The following is a 27,502-nucleotide window of genomic DNA, read 5'->3' as shown; positions in this document are numbered from 1 at the left end:
AAGGTCTTTTCATCACCCTTACTAAATGAAATACTATGATTTGTATTTGATGTGAAATTTGCAATGTTATATTCGAATGCTCTTATTTGGTGTAAATCAGTTTTACAATGGAGAACAGCATTCTTTAAGGTTCCTTAATAAAGTTCCCTTCATATAATGTATGCATAAGTAAATGATGTATTTTAGGGTTTAATTGTATATTCACGTTGAGAATACAAAAAGTTAAGATGCTCAAGATTTTAATAAAATATATAATGCAAGCAAAGAAATGTCAGGTATTTAAGAGCAAAGCAAGAACTATTGCCTCTTTTGCTTCCAAAGTTAAGACAGTTGTTGGACCTATAGATGTGTATTTTATTTATAAAGAAGGAGAAGCGAATAGTGATGTGTGCATCTTAAAACTGCGATGACAGTGTTACAAAAACAATGTTCACTGTGAACTGAGGGAAATATTGTAGATGAAAAATTGATAAACCCCAACCAAATAAACATTTTTAACCTTTAAATAAATGTTTTGTGTTTCATAGTGCTATCAAATACATCACAAAGTTCACAATCATACCGTACATGGATCATTAAATGTCCGGTATAGTTATATACTATATTGTCTCTAAAAAAACTGATATTTTGAAGACTAAATGACACTGTGGCTTGCACAGTATAATTATTCTGTTATTATTTTATATTGATTTACAATGTTTTTATATAAAAAGTGATTTAACATTTTCCGCACTTTTCCTTGTTATTATCAGAACATTTGCAGTTTACAGTTTTAAAAAAAAAGAAAGAAGAAAACAATAATGATAAAAAACAAATGTTTTATTCTGACATGAATCTGACTACATACAATTTATCATACATTTTGTCATGCTCTAAAGTAAATCACACAAGGACACAAACTTAAGTCCTGCAAATACAAGTCAGCATTTATACTTAACATGATTGTGCAAGCAAAATAAACAACACCAGGGGCCTCATTTATAACGCCTTGCGTAGGATTGACGTAGGAAGGTTGCTTACGTAGTACAAAGCACAAAAATAGGTACATAAATTTTCCGCCATTTTCCGATTCACAAAACGTTGCGTACCGGCGAGGGAAGTGCGTACGGCACTCCCTGCGCCTGTTTCCCTTGATAAATCACAATCGACTCGTAACGCCCATATTTGCCTATACATAGTCAAAGAAACGCCCATTCATTCATTCATTTTGACTGACTGCATGAAGAAGATCGCAGGAAATTACGATAGAACAGCTAAAAAAGACATCTCACACCGTGTCAGATTTTGGTTATTGTGGGGAGGTCGAGATAAATCATATTGTTTAGTGGATGCAGTTTGAACCAGAGTAGCAGCATGGAGGTCGGATCGTCACCAAAATAAATAAATAAGTGGTCCGAAAAAAGTTAATAAAAAAAATAAAAACAAATACACATAACCTTCCTCAGGCAGTGTGTTTGTCCCGGGGACAGGAGACCCCCCCTTGATGAGAAACTGTAAGAAATGATCGGGGAATCCCTCCGGAGTGGAGTCATGACGACTGGATCTGAATTATTTTGTTGTATTTGGTGGTTTGTGTTCCAGCTGTCGATCAGCAACTATATATCCATAATCCACCAGTTAAAGGAAATACAATGTGTTGTGTTATATTAGCTGTACAATTGACCACATATGGTGTTCTTAGTTTCCATACCTCCTGTGTTTTACGAGCGACTTATCAAGTCTTGGCAAACGGCATAAAACACGATTAAACGTGATAGTATATAAAACCATGCTCGTATCTACAACCTATAGAAATGCAAAACGACGTCAGTTTAGACGTTATTCTGTCCTCCTGCTTACCGCATCATTTATGAGAAAACATTTCATAACATTAACACAACATATTCGAGGTGGTTTTAAATAGCATATCCGTATTTATTTATTTCTCCAAGTTATGTTTTTGTGTGCACTGAGGAGTCTCAAACAGGCGTTTGTTTAATCATTTTAAGATTGGCTTTAATCAATGTTTGAAAATGAATTCTTCATATTTGATAAATGAGAGGTAACATTTTATTTATGGTATTATTTCCACATATTTCTCTCCATTCTTCCTTCTGCCAACGGTGTCGCAGTTTCTCGTCTCTCCCGTTTGTGTGCTTAGTGCGTACGCATGGGTTAGAGTTTGCGTGGAGGACCGCACATTTTCCCGTCAAGTTAGTATTTTATAAATCGCAAACATTGCGTAGAAACTGGCGTACGCCATTTTTTGAGCGTATATCCCTTTATAAATGAGGCCCCAGAACTCATACTGTAGGAAATGTCTTAGTAGTGGTTTTAAAGCCAAAGGTGAAATAATATATGAAGACATGTCTGAAGGTTTGATCTCTTAGGCCATATATGAGTGGGCTCAAACACTTAGGGAAAATGATAAGGCATAAAAAGAGAGCATACTGGACTTTTGTGGCGATGGCGAAATTATCTCCCCATAGACTGTCTGAGTTTATCGTATTAAACACAGTGGAGGTGAGACACAGGAACACCTGCAGCAGATGCAACAGCACTGTTTTATAGGCTTTACTTCCTTTACTCTCAGTAGAAGACGAAGAAGAACAAGAGGCAGAGGTTGACCTCACAGTGATCATGATAGCAAAAAAAGTGTAGATAATAACCATAATTACAAATACAAATACCACAATGATGAAGGCATTGTTTATAGTTGTATAAAGTTGTTGACGGTAGAGGTGTCTGTGGCAAAACCTCGGCACAGTATAGTTTGTATTCTCCACACTGACAAACAAAAAAAGCTGCGTGAACAAGTCTAAAGAGGCCACGGTCCACATCACAGCGATGGCCACTCTTGTTGTCCTGGTGGTTACAATATCTGCATGCCTCAGTGGAAAACAAATGGCAACATATCTCTCCAAAGACATCACAGCCAGGTTTAGGGGGGATATTTTAAAAGTGAAGGTTGTAAATATTGTGAGAATAATACAAATGTAGCTCATCATTCTGACCATGGTCACAGCAAAGATGTACAGCAACATGGTCATTAAAAGCTGCAGAGATTCAGACAAAAGTAAATGACCAAACAGGATATAACGGGGGGTTTCCAGGAGGAGAGGCTTGCTCAACAAGGCGAACAACATGACAGCGTTTACGTAGAGAAAGAAAAGACATGGCAGCATTGAGAGCACAGCTTTAACAGGCACGTGAAACTGCATCTGCTGGGTTACTTCTGTGGTGTCATTCATGACCGCAGCTTCATGTAGCGTCTGTAAAAGCATGGCACACAATCTCACCCATCCTTAATAAACAGTATGAACAATTCCTGAAAAATAATAACTTAAATAATCATTTTAAAGCCTGCAACAAAGCCACAAATCAATAAAACAATTGACATATGACAATAAATACATCAGACACATGTAATCTATGCAGTTAATAGCATGATGAATAGATCATTTGTAAGCATGAGACACAGTACTTACATGTTATTGCTGTGATCTACCTTTATTTAACAATGAAGGTTTTGTGAACAACTGGAATGAATCATCGTACTTAGCATCACGTCCTTTTATAAGAAAGCTCTGCCTTGACAACATCACCTGTGTCAGTTAACCAACCAGTCAAAGCTCTTTGTTGTTTATGTTTATTTTTTTAACAAGTTGGATGTTACTAGAGCAGTAGATATTGATCTGCTCATTGGAGCATACATCCGCTTTAGTGTTATTTAACTTTATTTTTAAGCCTGAGTGCACAGTTTGCCCAAATCCATAGAATTTGCTAATGCATGAAGTAAAGGTTATCAATACTTCAATATTTGAACTACAACAATATAGCCTATAGTTACCTATAGAGGTAATAGAGCTTATTCAAATGTATTTAGGACCACTTCATCAGTGAGCTACAGAAATAAAACTTAACCAAGTAAAGTGTATGCTCATTTAGATTATTGAAAATATACCTGATCAATAATATGAATATTAAAACATAATATGAAACACGGATCTGCACTCAATTTGCTTACATACTTTTTTTTTTCCTTCTAATTTGTTATTATTTGGTGCATGCAGGAAACATACTACCAATAGAGATACATTGCTTCTAAAATCGTTCTATGTCAGAATACTGAGATCCAGGGGCGTCGCCTGGACCTCAAAACATTCGGGGCTTAGCCCACAGTGGCGGCGGCACTACAGTGGCATTTTTCACTGCAACACTCCCCACACGCACACACACAGTACACCCGCGACTGTTACAATGAAGGCTCGATAATCAGCTCACGGCATATATGCAGGGGTAAAGTGGTATTTTTTATGAGTGGGGGGCTCACCTCCTCTGGGGGGTCCGGGGGGATGCTCCCCCAGGAAGATTTTTTTTTAAATATTGAAGTTAAATGCATCAATCTGGTGCACTTTGAGAGCAAAATGAAGAGATCTATGGATACCTCTCAACACCCATATGAAGCAGAACTGTAAACAGATGTACTTTTTCTTTATGGATATTTGACTAATCACTCCCCTTTTAAACTCTATTCTTGTTTTACTACCATATAGTATTTCATAACTGTTTTTCCTTTATTCTCTTATTTTTTTTATAACTATAATGATCATATGAAGGTGTGCCGCGGAAATAATCTTTTGAATAATTTGTGACCAAACCGTTTGAGACCCACTGAGATAACTTAGACTAAAGTTAACTATCTAAACACTCTCAGTCTGAGAGGAGGACTCTCCTCCAGCTTCTTGTGGAACAAACAGCTCCTTATGTCCGTTAGTGCAGCTAGGTAACCAGATGCTAACAACACGGTCCATGCTGGCACTGGTCCCTCTCTCCCTCTCTCTCTCCCTCTCTCTCTCTCTATCACACTAAATGCGCTATTGCCACACACACACACAGAGCCAAGCTTGAATGACACAAGCACACGTTTATTTCCATGCAACTCTCTGATTGGTCTGGTGTCATGCCTCTGTTGCATTCACTGAACACGGGAAATTACAGTGCTGCCGTCCTCTCTTGTGTCATGATGAGGGTCACGTAAAGCACGGTTAATGTATTATATTATTGAGGGAGAATTGTCCGGGGCTACAGAAAAAACATTCGGGGCTAAAGCCCCGGATGCCCAGGCCAGGCGACGCCACTGCTGAGATCTGTATTGTTTTTAACTCTTTTTCCTTCTAATTTGTTATTATTTACATTGCTTTTAAAATCGTTCTGTGTGACACAGAAAAATGCGAAAATCGTGTTGGTGAACACGAATCAATAGATTAATTTTGTGACTATAACACGAAATGCCGTGAGACTGTGCGTGCACATGTTTTGTTATTTTGACGTGTGCTTTTAAAATATATGTGTCGAAGACAATCACTTTTAAAATAGCTTTTAGTAACTTTCTTTTGTCTACCCTTTCCTTATTCTTAAAATGACCTGCAATATTTCTAGTGTGAACATGTTAAAAACACATAATTGCATTTTCACATTGCTTACAGTCAGTATGCTAACAATTAGCTGCTGTGTTAGCATAATTTCTTAGTCAGTATGCTAACATTTATCTGATATGTTAGCATAATGTATATGTGCGAATTAAATATAATATATGAACCTTATTGCAAAGTTAATATAGTAAAGACTCCATCTTTATGAGGCTAAAGTTGTGTGATTGACAGATTGAAGTTCTGTTAAATTAAAGTTTTTAGATTTAATTTCACAGAACTGTTTGTTACAATGGCAATACATTTTTGAGATCTGCGGACAGGTTGGCAGGTTGTAGATTTGGCCTAATTTACACACAATAATCAATGTAAGAAAATTGTACACTTTTCTGATGTAGCTTTATCTTTGACATTATTTTAACTCTGGTGGTAAATGTTTATTGAATATAGGATGATGCGGCCAAATAAAATCTGTCAATCAGCTTTGTTTACATTCTTATAATGAGCTCTGTGACTAACTCTTTGGAGGACCATCATTAATGGCACATTAATAATTCAAATATTAACATTGCACATAAATACACATGCAATATTTTCCATTGTGTTGGTCCGTGGAGGGTCAATTAAAAATGCATATCTTTCCCTGGAGTGAATCAGGCATACAGTACGAAGAAAAACATGTCACTTCATCATCAAGTTTAAAAACAAGAAACTTGTTTTCCATTTCCATTTCTGCTGCATTCTGAGTTATAGTTAACAAACTCGTAAAATAACTAGTCATATTTTTTCCACTTTTTTAAAAGAGGACACGTGGTTTTTTAAAGGTCCCATTTCATGGCCATTTCTACTGATCATAATTCCATTGTTGAGGTCTACTAGAATAGATTTATATTGTGCAATTTTCCAAACTCACATTGGTTTCTCATACAGCATCTCTGTATAGTATGTGTATTCACGCTCTGTCCTAAACGGCTTGTTGGAGCTCCTGCCCCCCCCCTCCCTATGAGCCCACTGTGCTCTGATTGGTCAGCTCGCCCACTCTGTTCTGATGAGTCCACCACCGTTACAGCGGAACATCAGTGATTATGTGTTACAATAGAGAGGCGAAGTCCCTCCCCTTCCGGTGGGACTCATGGGACCTTATTTCGGAAAAAGTTTGTATTGAAGTCAATGGAGAGAGAAAGATTATCTTTCGATCCCGTTTGAATTGTGCCACGAATTACACATATGATGTTTGTCAATCTTAAATAATAATTTCCATGTCAAAAAAGTCACAGTTTGTCGTAAAACTGTTGAAATATAAGACTATGAAAAATACGCAACTGGAAAGACTACAAATCCCAGAATCCCGGTCCCGCATGCTGGCTCTTACGGAACCGACTAACTCCACTTGTGTGTATGTACAGCTCTCAACATGCCCAGACTTGTAGTGATTTTCACCTCTTTTAATACTTTTCGCCTCATTCTGAAAGAAAGAAGTGAAATGTGCCAACGTGACGGCCGTCTTGGTGTGTGGTGCGAGACGGGAGATGTAGTTCATTGAGCGGTTTCACACAAAAAAAGTGTTACTTCACAGTTTTACGACATATTTTTATTTTTTTTACTTGTAAAATTATCTTTTAAATTGACAAACATCATGTGTAATTCGTGGCACAATTCAAACGGGATCGAAAGATAATCTTTCTCTCTCCATTGACTTCAATGCATAACTTTTCCGAAATAAGGGCTGCATCTCAGGTCGGAGAAAGTTGCGTCGTTTCCCTGCGTTTAGTCCCTCCCACCAGGGAAGCATGGAGAGACGCAAGGAAACCACGAGAAGCAGGGAAATGAGTTTAAAGAACAATGGGACGTCCTTTCCTCCGGAGCGTCACGTGAAGCGACGTCCGTTTGGGATGACTCCGCACAGCTGTTCGTCTGACAGCAGCTCTGTCCCCGTTGTTTTCACACACACCCCCGCCTCTGTTAGTACACATTTACTGACATATACATTTGTATCATCTGTTGTCGACCCAAATAAATAAAATAAAATAAGAACTCATTCTCAAAAAAGATAAACGCCATTCTTAAAATGTATAAACAAAAAAAGTGATCATGAAAATGTTTCCAATAAATGAATAAAATGATTTCTGACCACTTTGTTGTTCAGATATATCACATATTTGTAACTAAATTATACATTAATTTAAAGGGCCCATGTCATGCTTTTCCGGTTATTACCCGTCCCCTTGTGTGTTATGAAGGTTTTTATGCATGTAAACGGTGTGCAATACTTCCCCAAAACGCCTCGTTGGAGATACGTCATTGTCCATTTGATTCTTCCATTTCGTTCCGGGTACGGCATGATGTCAAGCCGTACCCGGAACGAAATGGACCAATCCGCGGAGCCGTTACGTTAAGCCCCCGCTGATTGGTCCAAATTGACCAATCCACGGACTTCCTCACACACACATCTGTGTGCAGGGAGCAGGGAGCGCTGCTGATTTCTCCTCCCTGGCTGCAGGCTGATAACAGACAGTTGGGATCGCGGCGAAATTCTCTCTGCAGACCCATTCTCACAGCGTTTATCAACCTTTTTCTTACTCAATATCAAGCCACACTTATTGTTTTTACTTCGGCTGTGACTTTGTGTGTGCTCAGGATGAGTTTGGCTGTGTTTGGCTGTGTATCGCTAACAAGGAAACAACACCTCCACGGAGCTCAGCGCGATTCACAACGTCCCGACCAATCAGAGCACACTGTGCTCACAGGGAGGGTGGGGGGCTGGAGCTATTGGAGCTACAACGAGCCGTTAAAGGCAGAGAGTGAAATTCAGTGAATACACGTAGTTTACAGAGATGCTGTATGAGAAACCAATGTGAGTTTGGAAAATTGCACAATATAAATCTATTCTAGTAGACCTCAACAATGGAATTATGATCAGTGGAAATGGCCATGACATGGGCCCTTTAAACAAAACACAGTATAGACTGAGGAGTGACTCTCGTGAGTTTCATGTATTTTCTTCACTCCGCTGGGAAACTGCTCTCATGTCAAGAAGCATCAGATCAGTGTATGCGCTGCATCGTCCAATCAGTGAGCGATACACAGTAAGGGGGCGGAGCGAGTATCTGAGGATTTCATCGGAGGATGGTCTGGTGGTTCCTCGGTTATCGCTCCTCCATTATCGCTCCTCGCTCCTCGCTCCTCCGGCAGAAATAAGAGCCATGGGACGCTACTCAAGATGGAGCAGACAAATCAACTTCCGGTGATACCGAGGACCGAGGAAATGAAAATAGTCGACCTGAGACGCAGCCAAGGTCCCATGGAGCTCAACCGGAAGGGGAGGGACGAGAGGCGAAGTCCCTCCTCTTCCGGTTGAGCTTCATGGGACCTTATTTCGGAAAAGTTATGCATTGAAGTCAATGGAGAGAGAAAGATTATCTTTCGATCCCGTTTGCATTGTGCCATGAATTACACATATGATGTTTGTCAATTTAAAAGATAATTTTAAAGTAAAAAAAAATAAAAATGTGTCGTAAAACTGTGAAGTAACACTTTTTTTGTGTGAAACCGCTCAATGAACTACATCTCCCGTCTCGCACCACACACCAAGACGGCCGTCACGTTGGCACATTTCACTTCTTTCTTTCAGAATGAGGCGAAAAGTATTAAAAGAGGTGAAAATCACTACAAGTCTGGGCATGTTGAGAGCTGTACATACACACAAGGGGAGTTAGTCGGTTCCGTAAGAGCCAGCATGCGGGACCGGGATTCTGGGATTTTTAGTCTTTCTAGTTGCCTATTTTTCATAGTCTTATTATCGAGTTTTACGACAAACTGTGACTTTTTTGACATGGAAATTATTATTTAAGATTGACAAACATCATATGTGTAATTCTTGGCACAATTCAAACGGGATCGAAAGATAATCTTTCTCTCTCCATTGACTTCAATGCAAACTTTTTCCGAAATAAGGTCCCATGAGTCCCACCGGAAGGGGAGGGACTTCGCCCCACTATGGCGTTAACAACCAGAAAATGACACCAGTAATGACAAACAGATGAGAATGCTGCGTGGGGTCTGGGTGCCGTGTTGGCGGGAGGTTGCGAGGCTCGCTGCTGTGAGGAGCGGACAGTGTGAGCTGGCTTACTGGTGTGGTTTCCGGGTCGGCGAGACAGCGAGACACAGCAAAACCAAGCCCGAAACCAGCCCGAGCACACCCGCAGCCTGGCTGTGAGTCTGTGTGTGTGCTAACGCATGCAGCGTCCACACGGCTGTTACACACAGCCTCGCCGCGTCCCGCCGTCTCTCAGGCTGAGAAATCCGCGGAGCTGCAGCTGAGAAAAGATTGAGTGTGTGTGTGTGTGTGAGGAAGTCCGCGGATTGGTCCATGGGGTCGTCGTTACGTCACTTGGTTCCCGGAAGAAACAAATGGAAAAAGAAAAATCTCCAACGAGGCGTTTGGGGCAGCATAGACAGGTATTTCCTGTGTTAGAGTTTTACTCGCTACAGGGTGTACTTTGAGGGGTTTTGAATGATTAACATGCATACAAAGCTACATAACACACAAGGGGACAGGTAATAACCAGAAAAGCATGTCATGGGACCTTTAAATATCCTTTCAGCATTGTTTTTGAATGAGGAATTAACATAAAGGAAATGTTCTCAACCAGTTGACCAACATCTGAGTTTTCTGCACAATTGTATTTTATTTAAAAAGGCAAAATTACCAATACATTTTCAATCATCATCTATACAAATATTTTGTTTCAGATCAGGAAAAGTTTTCATTCATAACGTCAGTGATCTTGTGGCATGAGAGCTTTTTGTCGATCTGGCAAATTGTTCAACCTCCAGGCCTGAGTCACTGAAGCCGAATAGGATTGATGTTCCCGTCTAGTCATGTGTAAACTGTTCAATGAACAGGAATTCAAATGTGGGACGGACATCAACATTTCTGAATATATTTTATATAAAACAAACAGCTACACTAAAAAGTGCGGTTGTGAAAAATACCTGAGGCCCAGTAAATCTTTGCATAAAGAAATCTAGTATCTGTCAGGCAATTTTTCTAATGGGTTCAACTTCAGTAAACACATGCTGATTCTTAACAGCACTCACTGTAAAGTGGGCTTTAACCGTGGGAACAAAAGCTATCCCAACACATTAAATGTTCAGTGTGAGTAGGAGTTACAATGCCTGATATAATTTGTAAGTCTTGCAAATGTGAATTTCAGAACAAATGAGTGAAATGAGATGATAGAAAACTATAATAAATACTCCATGCATGTGTCACTTATTCTAAACACCAATCACATTTATCTTGTTACACGTCATGTAAAATAAACTACAGCATTTAAAATGATCATGATGTTCTTTTAATTCACACACAGAATATACAAGCATGGGTGACATATGTGCTGCATCCATCTTTAATCATCGTTTTATTTCAAACATTACACACACTTTTGGAAAACATGTCAGAATGATGCAAGCACTCAAAATGTCATTATTTAACAAGGAGAGCATTACTTAAAAAAATAAATTGTAAAGGAGTGGTACAATCAAATCCCAGTGTTTTAAAATAAAAAATAAGGCGAAGCTGAAGGCAAAGTATCTACATGACAAAAAGCAATAATAATAATAATAATAATAATGCTTGTATATTTTCCTTAATTTGCTCTTAAATTGTACGGGGATGTCGATGTATCTTGAAACATTTCTTCTATGGCTGCTGGCTATATATAGACGAAAACTGGAAGTTAGCTGTTGAAAGAATATTACAAAGTTATTACATAAAAACATACTATGTGGATTTCCTTAAACATTGACATTCTTAGAAGTTCACTTACCACAGGTAACCTTCCTTAAACTCAGTGAATTTGTGCCTGACCATAAATGTTGCTAGAGCATCTGCTACCTAGCAAATGATGAGAGAAGATTAAGACAATAAAAAGAGCATGAACTGATTCTGGAACAGTCACAGCTAAGCATAATCAGAAAATCCCCCCAAAAACATAATCTGACGTATTAACTGAACCAAGATGTGACACTACAAACAGCAATATCTCAGAGTTAGCATTGGCATATCATGCCAATGCTAACATCAAGGATCATACATCACAGTAATTGGGAGAAAGTTGATGTTAACCCCTTACTTTTTCAGGCGCATCCTCATGGACAGCGTGACCACACTGAGGGAGGACCTGCATCTGAAACTTCCCTGTGGACAAAAAGTGGACGTGTCTGAGAATTGCGTTTTTTTACATTTAGGAAAATAATTATTCATAAATAAAATGGAAAATATGCAGTACGTCTGAATTTGTGGTGCTTACCTTGCATCTGTCCAATAGTAAGGTCTTTGTCAAGCCTGTCCACTCCTGTACAATGGATTAAGTCAGGGGTGAAATTGTGCAGCCAATAGCAAAAAAAGCTTGGAATACAACTCATTTGTATTTATCCAAACTAGTGGGACTGCACTGAATTCCATCAAAACTGCTTAACCAGACCCTCATGAACCAGATTTGTATGTACATTTACTAGGAGATATCTAACCTGCGAGCAGAAGCAATTTTGGCATAGGACACGTGAGGAAGAGGGCAGAGAGGCCTCTGAACCAGCCTTCCCAGTATTTTTCCGTCTTCGACAGCTCCACTCGCCAGGTGAAAATGCTTTCCTTTTTTATCTGTTATGAAAAAAACAAGTGCGTTTCAATCTCTCACTCAAAAAACATAAATGTATGTTACAAAATAAAGACAAATATTTAGAGAGACTGAACCTCTTGGTCATCCTCCTTCATCCTTTTCTTGTTGGATTCTTCCTCCACCTCTTCATCCTCTTCCTCTTCTATAATGCCATCAATGCTATTAGACACAGCAGGACGGCTGGGGGGTTCCTCACATCTGTGAATGTCCGATCAGACCTGATGAATATTCAGTATATACATTTGCAAAACCATGCCAGATTAAATATTAAAACTAAAACATACTTTTTCACCTGGCCTCCCATTGACACTCGTGCTGACTCGATGTTTCGGATCTGGCCACTTTTCACACTGAAAACAAAGCAAAGGAAAAGTTTCAGACGCTGTCATTTCTTTCAACTCTAAACTTTTAATGGAGGTTTTGGTATGAACCTTCAAAAGTCTCAATTTAAATATAATAATTAATCTGATCAAATAAATAAGTGTTTTATGACATCAACTTTCTTTTATAAATATAACTTGTCAGTGTGTGCCTCCCTTTATGTGCGGCAAATACACATGCAATAAAAAAAAGAGAGTATTGTTGATTTAGAATTTGTATATCAATGGTTTAATAAATTATGTTTACTTTATAATTTCGTTTGGGAAAAATAACCACATAGCGATAGAGTACATTTTTTGTTCAATCATACCTCCACTCAATGGCATTTTCCAGAGATTTAAATGTCTTTGGCCGACTTCTGAGGAAGTTCTGCATACTGTTCAAAGCATCCATTGCTGTACCTGAATGCAATTCAAAATGTTCACTTGTCATTAATATATCCTGGAATACTATACCGTGCTCATTTAAATTTCAATGTGAACATTTATCAAAACATTTTCAGCGTGCTCAAAAATAATAACATCAATTAGGTCAACTAAGTCATAATTAACAAACAGCTTTCTATGATATTCCAGAAAGCACTAACCTTCCACAACATCAATGACACAGAGGCCGAGCAGGGATGGTATGTGATTGGCAGCGGCTGTGTGAACTGCAATGGCCCCGCCCATGCTGTGCCCAATGATCATGATTGGTGGAGGGTTATCTCCATAGAGCACCTCCACCACTTTGCCAATATCCCTTTTGAAGAAAAAGAAAATAAATATGTGAACTACTTTTATCAATCAAAGCCTAAAAAACAACAAGAACCCACCAAACTCTCCAATCCTTTTCTGTGGCTGTAGAGCTCAAAGTGGACTGTGTGTGTGTCGTAACTGCGCATACTGTACAGCAACTTACTTGGCCATCGTGTCCGCAGAGAGATCATCAGGATTTTTCACTTTGGTGTCGCCTGCAGGTGAAGAGAGAGAAGCGAATTTCACTATATGTTCCACCCAGTGGTTGCGTTAGACATTTTCGTTGTCCGTCATTTTGACGGACAGGATCATAACATTTCCGTCATAATCCATTATTACCCGTCATTTTATTTTTCATGTTTTAATGATGAGACATATTTAATATTTATGTTTGGGTACTAAGCAGCAAATGTTCATTCATTCCTTTTTTCATACAGAACTTTTAAGGGCATGGAGGAAAAAAAAGATGAACAGAAACACCGACCGTGCGGTCACTTTTCATGTCAAAACGAATATGAATGATTTATTTTTCCTTGCCACTTGCTTGTCCCTCTGCTGCTGGCTGAACGTTGTCAGTTTTAGTCTTACTGGCTTGTCCTTCATCCTCCACTGCATCAATCCCTCTTTTTTCACCTCGTTTATCCACACCATCACGATTACTGGGCTTATTAAAAAAGCTTCGGACACTCAGCTGCCGTGACATTTTGCGATTGCTAAAGCCGGTTAAACAACGAGGTAATCAACGAGGTCAAATACAAGACTAGACAATAGCTACTTAATATGCACACACTCGCCACCAACTGGACAGGGGTGTGAATTACTAAATAATAGTTACAGTAGAGTACAGTAGATCGCCCTCAGTCGACCTGGCCACTAAGGATGTAATATAATGTGGGCCGCTGGTGGACATTTTGGCGCTGTTCCGAGTTGTGTTCTAATCTGTCAAAATGACGGACTGCTTTCAGAGTTTTCCGTCAGTCTTGGAAAAATTACGTCATAGACGGAAAATATTCGGTTAACGCGACCTCTGGTTCCACCTTAGCAATATGTAGCAGTTTGATATAGAGAGAGATTCAGTGTCAAATCACAGAGGGCAAGGATGGGTGGAAATAGTTTAGGATACAAATAAGTTACATTTAAAGAGTTACATTTAAAGAGTAAATATAACCTTTCAAAGACTACGATTCAACGTTTTTTGTCCTTATGTGTAACATTTTATCTATAGATTATGTGTGACAGATAATGAACATGTATAGATAGATAGATAGTACTTTATTGATCCCAAATTGGGAAATTGTTGAAATACATAACCACTCAACCTTTGCTGCTCAAAGCATATACACATATACTCTATAGACAATCTGTCCAGCATAACATTATAAATAAACAGCTATGATGTATTTCCTGATTTCGACTAAACTGCAGTATTTTAACCAGTGAGCAACACAGACTCATAGGACATCGATACAGTATGTGCCTTCAAGTTTTAATCAAAGACGACAATTGGTATAAATTATTTTTCCTGAGACTACATTTATTTACCATGAGCTCGAAGGTCCATAGCCACCACCCTGCAGTTGATCCTGCTGCATATTACAGCCTGTTAAAAAAAGAAAAGAAGAAAAGACCCATAAACATTCCACAATATACAGTATAGGTGTGTATTTCAAACATGTGGTTAATCAGAGAATTTAGTAGTGAAGTTATAATGCTCACAGTGAACACGGCCCAGGAGAGAGCAGAGTGTCCTCCTCCATGGAGCAGGAGCAGCACGGGACCATGGGCGCCGCTGCAGTAAGCTCTGAAAATGTTCCAGGTAGTCAAGGTAATGCATAACAGAGCTGTGCAAGAGTTAAAACGTGAAGAGAAACTGCTTTATAAGAACATTGATATTATAAATTGCTTATCTTCAATAATGAGTTAGATAGTGCAAGTACTGAATCTGAAATGACCAAGTTGGATGTGAATGCTCTGGGTGACTGCCACACCAAAGCTTCAATAATTCATGCTTAATTGTCTCGAACAAACACAAGCAGCAGTCAAGGATATGTCTTTGCCATTTTCATTTTCCACCTCAACGTCTTCAATAGTTTCAAAGTACTGACTCCAGGACAGGGGGGTGAAATCCCTTTTCCGTCCGGGTCTGTTTAGAAAAAGGAGAAGCAAAATGTAAACCAATCCCATATTTCAGCTGAATTATCAAAACCCATAGTGCAAGACATACAGCTTTGACACATGTTTTCATTAAGAGAAAAATAGTCCATATAAATTAAGAGATTATGAGGATACAGGAATATCCAAATGTAATGCAAGCGCTACATTTATTAAAAACACATTTTTCAGCAAGAACACACCACATGCTACTGTGCTAATGCTCTAGCTGCTGTATATTCAAACACAAATGATCATCACTTTAAAAAAGGTATATAATATATTTGTAACATGTTAAAAACACGTTATGTGGACAAGTAATAACAAGCCAGAAACGAGCCCTGGATCTTAAAGTCTCTGTCTGTTTGTGGAAACTACTCTTGTTGACATAAGGATTCATATATTCAGACACTGCTTTTAGTGTGTCATCAATGCTCACTCTTACCCTGACATATCTAAGCTAATGTTATTTAAGATCAATGGCTAACGCTAGATCAAACGTAAATATGAATATATGTAATTATCCTGTATTTTAAGATATGGTGTGAATCGCGTTTTATCTGCTACTGTTTGGTATAAACTCTGGTAGCAACAGCTAGCTAGCCTTACTAGCTAAAGCGTAGTTCAGCTATATTTTAACTAACTCTAAAGATACCAGTCCAGTGTAACAGAAAGCACTTTCTGTGATGATAGAAAATATAAACGTGTAAGTAGTAGCAGAGTTGAACGAATGCTATTATGATGCTAAGGTAGCTTACCCCATTTTCATTTTGGAGCTGGACTGCAACCCTCCAGCCATGGGAGGTCTGGAGGTTAAAATATTTAAATGCAGCTGTCTCTCCATGTTGTCGGTCTCTGTCACGATCTGGTTAAAACGACCTGTGCTCTCTTTCGCAGCATAAGACTATCTCTGACACCTGCACCGACGCTAGCTAGGCATTGGATAAATTACAGCTAACGCTAGTTTCTTCTTCTGCTGCTGTGATTATTTTTGGTCGGCCTCTTCTTCTTCTATTTTGGTAGCTTGGTGTGGCGCTTTGAAGCATTACTGCTGTCCAGCGCCATATAGATAGAAGATTCTATTATATGGCTCTGCTGCTGTCTATCGCAATCATCCAAAGTGTTCTTAGTAGAAATAATTTGCATATTTCATTTGTGATCACACTAAAATGTTTGACTTAAAGATATATCACAATACAACGGCCCTCGTTGATACTCTAAACAGCATGTTCTGAAATGTAAGAATGTTTATGGTTCGTCAACCAAATACCGTAAAGGATGTATTTACGTATGAAAACGAGGCATTATCTTACAAAATAATGATATATCAAGGAACAGAAATCTGAATATTAGATTAAATGGACATACTGTAAGGTTCTGTTGGTGCTGCTGGAGTGGACATTTCTGCCTCAGAGTATGACGAAAAACAAAGCAGGCCTTTGAAGATATGGATTGTACATTTTACAGGACAGTACAATAGGGTAAAAAAAAAAAAGAATAATATATATGTCTCACCAAAAAACTCCCACAGTCATGAAGCCATTATCTTATGCTAAATGAACACGTAAAGCTATAGTCACAATAGACAAAGGTTTGCAAAATTCACACCTTAATGTTTATTTTGTATATTTCTTTCCACTATTCTTAATGAAGACATAGAAGCAAACTTGCGCAAACTCTGCTGGAGTCAATTTTCTTTTACAAATTCTGTAAATATGCACATAAATATGAAGTATGAGGTGACTACAGGAAAGCAAGGAGAAAGAGCAAGGCTCACATTTAAGGATGTTCTTTAGCTTTCATTTGAAACACAAGGTGGCAGCACTGTACATTCACCCATATAGCTGAGTCAATCCATTTTTAAAAACAGTTGTTCAATGGATTTGGAGAATGTTTGTCAGGTCTAAAAAATTACGTCATAGTGATGTCATCATGGTAACCTCACCTTTCTAATACAGGGAGAATCTTATGAAAAACAGTTGCATAATAAGGTAGTATTGAGATCTAGACCAATATGAGGGCCCGAAACTCAAAATATCTCAACCCCTTCATGGATTTAGACCAATTTTTGTATGAACATCCTGTCTCTTAAAGTCTGCCAACTTGATATTTTTAAGTGGAAGACCCCTTCAAAACCTTTTTTCAATATGTAGACTCAACTAATATGAGTGCAGAAAAGTGACCTCTTTAAGCAATATTCAATAACAGTCATATTACCAATTAATAATGTATCAATATAAGTTAGGTTGGTCACTTAAAAGTGCAGTATTATGAACTGTTATTCAAAGTGAGACATTGTGAATCCTGCTAAAGCAGTTACATAAAGAGTTCGTTGGGACAGCTGATCGTCTACAGTTGCAGACTAATTTGATTCTGGGAGGCACAAGAGAGGACCCAGAGAGGTGAAGTGAACACACAAAGCTGGTCACATACAATTTTAAATTGAAATTTTGGGAACAAATATACTTATTTATTCAACACAAACACAATGCAGAACCAAGGCGATGCTCAACACCTTGATGTTACATCTTCTGGGTGTTAGTCAAATAAACCATTCCAAACAAACTAAATAATCACATTTTTACAGGAACTATAAGCAGAAAAAAAGTAAATCCAAGAAACACAATCTATTAGATAGGACATGGCTTGTCCTATCTAAATGTGACAATTTTTTCTCATGAAATTATGAGAATTTATGAGAATTTAATTTAAGCTCCTTCCCTTTTCATGCCTCCAGCCTTTAATTTAAACAATCATTTCTGTTGTGACCAAGTTACCTTTTGAAAATAATAAGCTAACTTGAAAAACAAGTGTAGTCTTTCAGCGCGAATCCATGTGTTTGTTACAAACTCTTTCAGTTGTACCAGATGAGCAGACAGTGTTGGCCAACAGGTTGCAAAAACAATGTCTTCATATGTGATACATGTGGCCTACACATCACGGACCCCTTTTAGTCTTCATGTGTTTTCTGTGGTCGGTGCCTAGAAAAACATGGCATGGATATGTGTTTGAACTGAAGGCACTTTGTATTTCTCTTTTTCTCCTTGAAATTTGGGAGAAGTATTTATCTTTGGATTGTTTTGAAATTGATGATTTTTGTATAATAAGGGGCGTTGCGATACACTGGTACATGTGTACAGTGATAGTGGGACTCTCTTTCGAACATTATTACATTATTATTACATGTTACTTGTTAGACGCTTTTATCCAAAGCGACTTACATACTCAATACTGTGGGCAATCCCCACAGGAGCAATTTGGGGTGAAGTGTCTTGCCCAGGGACACAACGACATGCTGACTGCAGTGGGGTTTGAACCTGTGACCTCCTGATCCGAACACCTACGGACAATCCACTACGCCACACGCCACACGAACATGCATGTGCACTCGTATTTGAGTGTAATTCATTTGTCAAGAAAGAGACCAAATATAAAATAATAAAAATAATTAAGACACATTGCACTTATGGCATTGTTTCTATCTTTTCTAAGGACAGGAATCCACATTTCTTAAATACTTTGGTAAAACAGACTTTAATGTGTTGATGTAGCTTGACAGTCAATCCACAGTCTGGAATAGTCTTTAATTTATATGCAGATTGCAATCACATCTAAATATATTTTTTTGCAGTTGAATATTCAAACATTCAAGGTTGAAAGGTATTGAATTGACGGGAAGCCTGATGATTCAAAACTCAATTCAATTTGTAGACAGTCATGCTGGTCCAGTGGCCTCATCTTCAATAATGAGTTGAAATTAAATTAAGTTCACATGGTTCTGTTAATAAAGCAACCAGCCAACATTTGTGTCCTTCACTAACCTTATAAGTGACGCTGATGGTTTTATTTATAGAGTAATGGTCTTTATTTATAGTGTAATGGAGATTAGCTGGTTCAAACACTGGATCAAAGTTCATGGGACTCAAAGTGTAGGAAAAGGAGCGTTGAAGTTAGCCCGCCTGCTCAGATTCATTTTCAGGGGCTGCCGGCGAGGTCCCAGCTGACTGGCTGAAGCCGGACCAGCGAGCTGTTTACTGGTCTCTCTCTGCCCAAAGGTTATTCACTCAATGTTCTCTTTAGGAAACTGTTTTTAGCATCAGGGTCGGAAAGCAGTTGGTGAAGCACCTCACTTCCTCTTCTGGACCAGGGTGCTTGTTTTAAATGTAACCATGGCACACCTTTATCCTTGTTTATATGCAGCTGAAACTTTTTTTTAGATAAATGGATCAGAGCCTCTCCTTACTCTCCTGTCCCTAACACCTGTGCATTGAGGACCAGAGCTGGGAAGTTGGGGAGTACAAATACTTCGTTACTGTACTTAAGTAAATGTTTCTGGTATCAGTACTTTACTCCACTACTTGTTTTTCTGACGACTTTTTACTTTTACTTTTTAACACAAATACCTGTACTTTTAATTCTTACATTTTCAAAACAGGTTTGTTACTTTAGTTTTAATCTGTGTTTGGTGGCATGATCATTATTATTTAGAGTCATTGCGTGCCTATAGATTTTAACACGATCCGTGTATCCTTCATTTCCTGGTCTTCTCTAAAGAAGAGGGACCAATGAAAACGTTGTCATTTTGCCGTTGTTCAGCAATGAAACATTCATTAGCTAACAATGACATTATTGTTCTATTAATATAAAGGGAGGTCAGTTACTCTACAAAACAGTTGGTAGTTATGGGTACTTTTTACTTAAGTACATTTCGAAGCCCATACTGCTTTACTTTTACTTGAGTAAAGAAGTTTAGTCAGTACTTTTTTTTACCTGAGTATTTTTAAACACAAGTATCTGTACTTCTACTTGAGTAAAGGATGTGTGTACTTTTGCCATCTCTGTTGAGGACACAGTGTAAACATTTTTGTATATCACCAAAATATTTAAATAAGAATAAGTTTCACTTCACTAATTAAGGAATTTGATGAATAAAATACTACTACTACTATTACTACTCCTACTACTGATAATACCTCCGATTTGAGTTGTATATCACCAAAACATTTAAAGATATTACAACTACTACTACTGATAATAATAATAATAATAATAATAATAATAATAATAATAATAATAATAATAATAATAATAATAATAATAATAATAAACAAATAATGTTAATAGTAATAAGGACAATTATAAAAATTACAATAATAAAATAATAATAATAAATAGGGTATACTACCATGTGCATCTCAGAATCATGTGGAGCTAAAACAATTACAGTAATAGTTTGCAATACTGTAAATAATGGAGTATGTGTCAAAGGTGCAGGTAATTTGCAGAGGCCTTTACTTCAGTTTTGTATAAAAAACCACTTCAGAGGTGTTAAGGAACATGTACTGAAGTACTCAGACACAGACAAACGCATAAAGCGGCATTATGCCATGGTGACACATGGTGTCCTGTCACAACACATAGAGCAAGCGGTGCAGTTCTGGGAATAGAACAACATCTTGTCCCATGAAGCAGCAGGTGCAACTTTAGATATGAGGAGACCGTTTTGCACAGTCAACCTCATGATGTGACGTCAGCCTGCTGTCTGGGACACCCTGAACTGGAGCTGCTGTGGAAAGTCACATGTGTAGAGGAATGCATACACAGGACTCGACTGAAGTATGTACCCTGTCTAACACTTTCCATATAATATCCAGCCCTCTCTTTTGTGCTGGTAGTTTGCATGAATGGATAAATGATTACACGCAGATGCTTTGTGCATCCACCCACCCTTGTTCAATGTATGGATTGGCTGAAGCAGTTCCTGGAACACTTTGTTCCTTTCAGGAAGGAGGGATGAGGGAATTCCTAAAACATTTTTTTACTAGTTCTGCATTTTTTTTTGTGGGGCACTAATGCAAAAAAAGAAAAAGGATGTAGTTCCTAAGAGAACCACCACACAGCTCCTGTCAGCCATAGTTAAATGCACCACAAACACATTTAAGGAATCCAGACAGGCCTCTCTTTCTTATTGGCCGCATATGAACCAATAGAAAGACATGGTAAGCTCATTGATGTCAGTGTAGTAACATGAGCTGGCATCCTCACATGGTAAGGTGTGAAATGTTATGTAAACCTCAAGTATTGGGTTTAAAACAGCCAGAATGTTTTACTGTAAAATTATCTTTTCAACGTTCCTATGCACTGATTACATGAGTCCCTGCCAGGTTTCCATAATGACACTGTCAGGACTGGATCAACAAGTGCTCAAATATCCGGCTGTGTGTCACAGACTGGTAAACATGAGATATACATAACAGGTGTGTACTACGTGTCACGCTGCCCAGCAGTCATGTGCATAAGGTGTCTATAAATTCAGCAGCTTCAACAGAAAGCAAACAGAATGAGACAAGGACACGGAGGGGACTAACCGCCTGAAGGATTGTTTATTCCTACCTCTGTGCTGGACTATAACTTTCCAAGAAAACTAATTAGGTAAACCTTTACATGAAGAAAACAGTGTTTTTTTTTCCAAAAAGCATGCACCTTTTTATAAATTCAGACTCAACTGAAGTCACTTGATATTTAAGTATTAGATAAACAACTAACCCAAATGAAAAATAAATATTTTTGATACCTTTTTTACCTCTGAACATATGTATCACTAATGGCAATACAAATTGTCCTTTACAAGACAAATGATTGATACATGCCTGTATTTGCAGTAAGTGGTGTTATGCTGGCTGACACTTCAAACTGAGTTTATGGCCCGAGGCATTTCCACAGCAGAACCGCTTCAAAACACTTGCGTACTTCTCGAGAAAACCTGAACATTTCTTTCACCTGTGCTTACAGGTATGAACAATGTTAAGCATGGAAAATAAGTTATAGCCTGCTGTGTCCTCAGATGGACTTTCCTTGGTGTGTATGTGTAGTGTGATATTTTTCCATTTGTGTCATCGTATCTAGAAATGGTTGGCATCAAACCCAAAGACGCGGTGCCCTCTGGGCCAGTTAAGTTCTTCGGAGCAGGCACGGCGGGCTGCATTGCTGACCTCATCACCTTTCCATTAGATACTGCCAAAGTCAGACTTCAGGTTAGGAGCAGGAGGCTGGACACATTTTAACTACAGATTTTGTTCTAAAAATATCTTAACTGCGTCTAACAATCCTTGCGTTTCATCCTGTTGCCCAGATTCAGGGAGAGTCTGTTAAAGGTGAAGGTGCAGTGAAATATCGGGGGGTGTATGGCACCATCACCACCATGGTGCGCACAGAGGGGGCCAGGAGTCTTTACAATGGGCTGGTGGCAGGACTCCAGAGGCAGATGAGCTTTGCCTCTGTTCGAATTGGCCTGTACGACTCCATGAAGCAATTCTACACTCGGGGCACTGAGAGTGAGTTGCATAACATTATTGTGTCATTCAAACAAGATGGTTTCACTCCTCAGTGCTACATTGTGACTGACACACTCATGCTGCACAGGTGCTGGGATTGTTGTTCGTCTCATGGCGGGCTGTACCACAGGAGCCATGGCCGTGGCTTTTGCACAGCCAACAGATGTGGTGAAGGTGCGTTTCCAAGCCCAGGTACGACTACCTGGCGGTGGGAGGAGATACAACAGCACGCTGGACGCCTACAGGACGATAGCCAGAGACGAGGGAGTACGAGGCCTTTGGAAAGGTGCTTGCTATGTTACTTCAAATACCTAACTATTCTAACAACAATGCTGGGGGTCTCTATCTACTTTAGCTATTATGATTGACAACCGTTCCTCCCAACTACTTCACACTTGCTGAGGAAGTGCAGTGTGAAGTGTGAAGTGGTTTGAATGAGTTTTTCTAAAGAACCTAATGGCGCATTTTCACCACACGGTCGGCCTCGGCCACGCTCGGTACTGCTTGGCCGCGTTGGGCCTTAACAGGGCCGGCTCACTTCATGCTGCGCTTCCATTACAGTTTAGGAACTGGGGTAGTTACTATAGTAACGCAGTGTAGGCGGAGCCGTGACGTCATCTTCAATGAGAACCCCAGAAAAAACAACACAGCCGTTAGCTGTTAGCACTCAGAGCTCACAGCTCCTTATATATGTTCAGAAACTCGACAAAAGTTAAACAAGTACACACCACAGACTGCCTGTGTCATGACGAGTACAGTCGCTGCTTTATTTATGTCTGTATAGGCCGTTGTTGTGAGTGTGGACGGTCGGAGCATATACTGCGTTAGCTTAGCCAATCTCCATTAAGAAAACACGCATTTTAAAAGGTTTTTCGCCTGCCGTCTGTCTGCAGACTTGACAAAGCATTAATTCATGGTTTTTACTAACCGGTATCAGTATGTTGTTACTTCGGCATCATTTTGAAACGTGTATTACAATTAAATCACGGTCAAATATGTCCATCTTGTTGTAGTTGTAGCCCCCTTGCCAGCGATGCTCTCTCTAGTTTAGCATACTCAGCCCTGTTTGTTGGCCCCGATAGAACCACAATTTTGTCGGGCCAGAAAAGAGGTGAAAAAGTGGCCCCGGGCCGGGCCGGGCCGTAACTAGGCCTAGTGGAAGCGCAACCAAAAACGGGCACGGCACGACACGGCACGCTTAAACCGTGCTCCGCGCCATGGTGGAAATGCGCCATAAGGCACGGCAATCAGCCTTGTTTTTTAGTTCCAAAGAAATTCATTTATTTCACTCACACATCTATTGGGGGTGTATCACTAGTTTGATTGATTTACATACATTGAGTCTTTAAAGACTTGAAAATAGTTGCTGATATCACAAAGATTTTGATTTGATTAAATTGATGGGGCCCTTGATAGATAAACGTCGACATTATAATTGACTTACATTGATGCAATCAGATCTATTACCAGGCTCTTTCAGACATTTAAATAAAAATGATAAAATGATATGTATTGGTATATTTACTTGGCAAAAATGGTATTGAATCGTTGATCATTGAATCGATATATCTATCCAGATCAATTGACCCCTAATATCTAGTTTATATTATAAAACATCCCTCCCTTGGTTTTGAAATAACCATCCTCTCCTTTCTCTTAGGTTGTATGCCCAACATCACCCGTAATGCCATTGTAAACTGTGCGGAGCTGGTGACCTATGACCTGATCAAAGAACTCATCCTGAAGTACGATCTAATGACAGGTGAGTGGGTTATTGCAGACACTGGAGATGTTAAGCTAATGTCTTTTACATCAAAGTAATAAATATTGTGGAACGATGTGACTCAACCTCTGTCCTCCTACAGACAACCTGCCGTGCCACTTCACTGCTGCCTTTGGGGCAGGCTTCTGCACAACAGTAGTGGCTTCTCCTGTGGATGTAGTCAAAACAAGGTTCATGAACTCAACAGATGGCAAGTACAGGAGCGCCATCAACTGTGCTATCATCATGGCGAGACATGAAGGACCCTCAGCCTTCTATAAAGGGTAAGCACACGCTAACCTAACAGACAACCAAACAACAATAATACAGCCTGTTATGGGGACATTTCTTTACTTTGCTTTCCTTTTTTCGTCCTTTAGGTTCATGCCTTCTTTCCTGCGACTGGGGTCGTGGAATATTGTGATGTTTGTGACGTATGAACAAATCAAAAGACATATGACCAGGGCACAGCAGTACTACGAGACGCCGTTGTGACCTCAGCTTGTCAGACTGGTTATTCACACAGAACTGCACAGAACGTCTTACACCGCGATGGAGCAGTGGTTATACGGGAAGAGAGAAGGATGTGATCAGGGTATATGGCAGGAAGCTATAGCTCTTCAACTTCCTAAATGAACACATAGTTAGTGGGCATTGTTGCAATACAATACAAAAAAAGAGACATTTAATGCATTGTAATGGTGTGCGCCTCCATTACAAAAATGCGTATTCAGGTGTAAAAGAGGCTAGTGAAGCAGTAATTCCAGAAGGTTCCTGTATGTTTCATGTGTTATCCATATAACCTTGATAGGCTGTCTGTAACAAAGCTTTAAAGATGAATTCCTGTGTTTACAAATACTGTGAGATTATATAGACAACTTTAAGGCATTTCATGTGTTATTTAAAGTGGACCTATCATGCTATATTATAATAATATAGTGTAGGACCATACCTATATAAGGCATATTTATACTTTTTTTTTCAAAATACCAAACAGATCATGCATTTTAGCCATGCCTCATTTCGCTCAATTTGCACTTTTTTACCCCTGTTTTTGCAAGGGCAGATTCTGTGAGAACAGCACCAACTACAGGCCTGGCATATGTACTACAGCGTCTCCAGCGCTTTCGAACGGCAATGGCCGTGGCTGTCTCCTCCTGATTGGTGGAGTTGGCCCAATAGCCGTAGCGCCACTTTCCTGACGTCAGTAAAGTGTTCAAATCTGGATCAGTTTTGATCAGATCCGTTGCAGCCCCTTTTTTAGAGATTTGGGTGTGGAGGAAAATAGAGAGGGTTGTGTTTTCTGACACTTGGTGAGTTCCCTGGAACACCGGGGACACATATTCATGTATAAAAGACATACAAAAGTGCATTTTGCATGATAGGTCCCCTTTAAAGTCGATTTTTCATGAGCAATAGACAGATTGAGTCTCACAACACCTTAACAGTGACCATTTCTATGTTTTTCTCCGTACGTTTCATTCTGTTTCATGGTTTACAATGTTTACCATAGTTTGTGCATGTGGTCAGGAGTTTATATATAGGGTAATTCAATGTGCGGCTTGCTGTAAAGAGCATGATTTATTGCTGGTCGATAAGTCATACATGTGATTGTGAAATGATAAATTAAGTGACTTTCTTTGAATTGTCTATTATTGCATTTTTTTTTTGTTGTCTCACATCCAACTACCCTGAAATATACAGTTTAAAATTGCAATTTTAAAAGAAAAAATATCATAGATAAAAGATTTAAGTGGAATAGTATGTACGTTTCCTTGTTGTAAAAAACGATTATATTCACCATTTGACAAATCAGGATTGAGTAAAGATGGGGAATCCAGTTTATCCACCATTACAATACTTTATTCATAATGACATTTTTTTTTTTTCTGATTTGGGAAAGACAGCAGGCAGCAATTCTTTTGTTTTTCAAGCAAATCTAATACATTTTTAGAACTGTGATTTTAATAATAACAACCCAATTAAACATATACCCCGCCTCACATGTAGCATAGTATTCAGGTTAGTAAGAATACATGAAGTTAGCATTGTGCCTCTAAATAAATGCTGTTTTGTTTAGAGGGCCTTTATTCAGCCTGAAAGATTTCCAGAATCAGCTGGTTTTAATTCTTAGGACATTCAGATAGAGGTATGATAGTACAACATGTACCCAAACACACCAATATTAAACAATACATGTGACGTTCAATTACTAGAAATGATGTGATGGAACCAAACAGTAGTCGTAACATATGGGTCAAAGGTAAAACTGGCTGTAACTATCACAAAAAAGGTTTATTGTAGAATTTGGATTATTATAGCTCCAAGAGAACAAATCAAGATTTCAATCATGAAGGCGCGATTGAACATGAATCACCTGAAAATTGTGAATGAAGTGACGAATAATTATTTTTTAAATGTAGCATTTAGCATTATGTAAGAAATGTCGATGGCACTTTGAATGGCTAAAATACATTAAGAAATACATAGACTCAGTATTTTTGGCCTATTGGCCTGCAATCAAAGATATTTCGAATGTATTATATTAACATATTGTCAGATAAAATGGTTGACGCTTAGCCTAAGAATGTTTATTTTCAGTAATTTCCTATCTTGTGTTTCTTATCAATGGAAACACATTCATAGCATTTCCATTTGCAGTCCATTTATTATGACAATTTTCTTTTAAAATGTCAACTACCTTTTAACTAATAACAGAGTGTTGTATTGCTTTACAGAGCCCTGTTTAGATGTGGATTAATAAAGACACTTCAATAAACATAATACTGTATTTTGATCACTGTACAGGATTAGAAGTAGTTTTCAATCGTCAATCATTGCAGGAACCACTGGTCACGGACATAGACTGTATATATAAAGGTCACGGATCACGTTTTAAACAGAAGAAGCTGTGGTTGGATGTTAAATGGTCTCAACATAAGGATCCAATTTGTTGTTCTGTGTGTTCTTGTGTTTTCAGCATGACTCAGCTTTTACCCTCTCTCTGTGCTCTCTGTACTATAATTTGATGTGCAGGCCTTCA

General features: G+C 38.8%; 3 protein-coding genes across 3 annotated transcripts; 1 reads left to right on the top strand and 2 right to left on the bottom strand.

The window, feature by feature from the left end:
* Positions 1–2,282: 2,282 nt before the first annotated feature.
* Positions 2,283–3,200, bottom strand: LOC117499497 (odorant receptor 131-2-like). The gene has a single exon (XM_034151912.1). It carries the CDS (start codon positions 3,198–3,200, stop codon positions 2,283–2,285), a length of 918 nt encoding a protein of 305 aa, XP_034007803.1.
* A 7,545-nt stretch (positions 3,201–10,745) lies between these two features.
* Positions 10,746–16,390, bottom strand: ppme1 (protein phosphatase methylesterase 1). Its single transcript, XM_034114505.1, has 14 exons — positions 16,122–16,390; positions 15,262–15,355; positions 14,929–15,021; positions 14,755–14,812; positions 13,376–13,427; positions 13,062–13,216; positions 12,786–12,876; positions 12,379–12,444; positions 12,169–12,292; positions 11,946–12,075; positions 11,726–11,770; positions 11,549–11,613; positions 11,243–11,310; positions 10,746–11,156 (listed from the first exon to the last, which is right to left on the bottom strand). Exons 1-14 carry the CDS (start codon positions 16,205–16,207, stop codon positions 11,153–11,155), a joined length of 1,131 nt encoding a protein of 376 aa, XP_033970396.1. The 5' UTR covers positions 16,208–16,390; the 3' UTR covers positions 10,746–11,152.
* A 5,329-nt stretch (positions 16,391–21,719) lies between these two features.
* On the top strand, positions 21,720–25,405 carry LOC117469293 (mitochondrial uncoupling protein 2-like). Its single transcript, XM_034113716.1, has 8 exons — positions 21,720–21,795; positions 22,026–22,155; positions 22,270–22,397; positions 22,496–22,697; positions 22,786–22,983; positions 24,358–24,459; positions 24,563–24,743; positions 24,840–25,405. The coding sequence occupies exons 3-8, from the start codon at positions 22,272–22,274 to the stop codon at positions 24,952–24,954; spliced, it is 924 nt and encodes a 307-aa protein (XP_033969607.1). The 5' UTR covers positions 21,720–21,795; positions 22,026–22,155; positions 22,270–22,271; the 3' UTR covers positions 24,955–25,405.
* Positions 25,406–27,502: the final 2,097 nt, after the last annotated feature.

Source organism: Trematomus bernacchii, unplaced genomic scaffold (genome assembly GCF_902827165.1).
Source record: "Trematomus bernacchii unplaced genomic scaffold, fTreBer1.1, whole genome shotgun sequence".
Lineage (NCBI taxonomy): Eukaryota > Metazoa > Chordata > Actinopteri > Perciformes > Nototheniidae > Trematomus > Trematomus bernacchii.
This window is presented reverse-complemented; position numbering and strand designations above follow the sequence as displayed.

What these genes read in the sequence shown, in the direction of transcription:
- ppme1 (XM_034114505.1), bottom strand. Translation starts at nt 16,207, where the DNA reads ATGGAGAGACAGCTGCATTTAAATATTTTAACCTCCAGACCTCCCATG. An exon ending in GAAAATGCCATTGAGTGGAG is followed by an intron (nt 12,445 to 12,785) that starts GTATGATTGAAC and finishes CTTTGTTTTCAG; the next exon opens with TGTGAAAAGTGGCCAGATCC. An exon ending in ATGGGAGGCCAGGTGAAAAA is followed by an intron (nt 12,293 to 12,378) that starts GTATGTTTTAGT and finishes GGACATTCACAG; the next exon opens with ATGTGAGGAACCCCCCAGCC.
- LOC117469293 (XM_034113716.1), top strand. Translation starts at nt 22,272, where the DNA reads ATGGTTGGCATCAAACCCAAAGACGCGGTGCCCTCTGGGCCAGTTAAG. An exon ending in AGTACGAGGCCTTTGGAAAG is followed by an intron (nt 22,984 to 24,357) that starts GTGCTTGCTATG and finishes CCTTTCTCTTAG; the next exon opens with GTTGTATGCCCAACATCACC. An exon ending in CCCTCAGCCTTCTATAAAGG is followed by an intron (nt 24,744 to 24,839) that starts GTAAGCACACGC and finishes TTCGTCCTTTAG; the next exon opens with GTTCATGCCTTCTTTCCTGC.
- LOC117499497 (XM_034151912.1), bottom strand. Translation starts at nt 3,200, where the DNA reads ATGCAGTTTCACGTGCCTGTTAAAGCTGTGCTCTCAATGCTGCCATGT.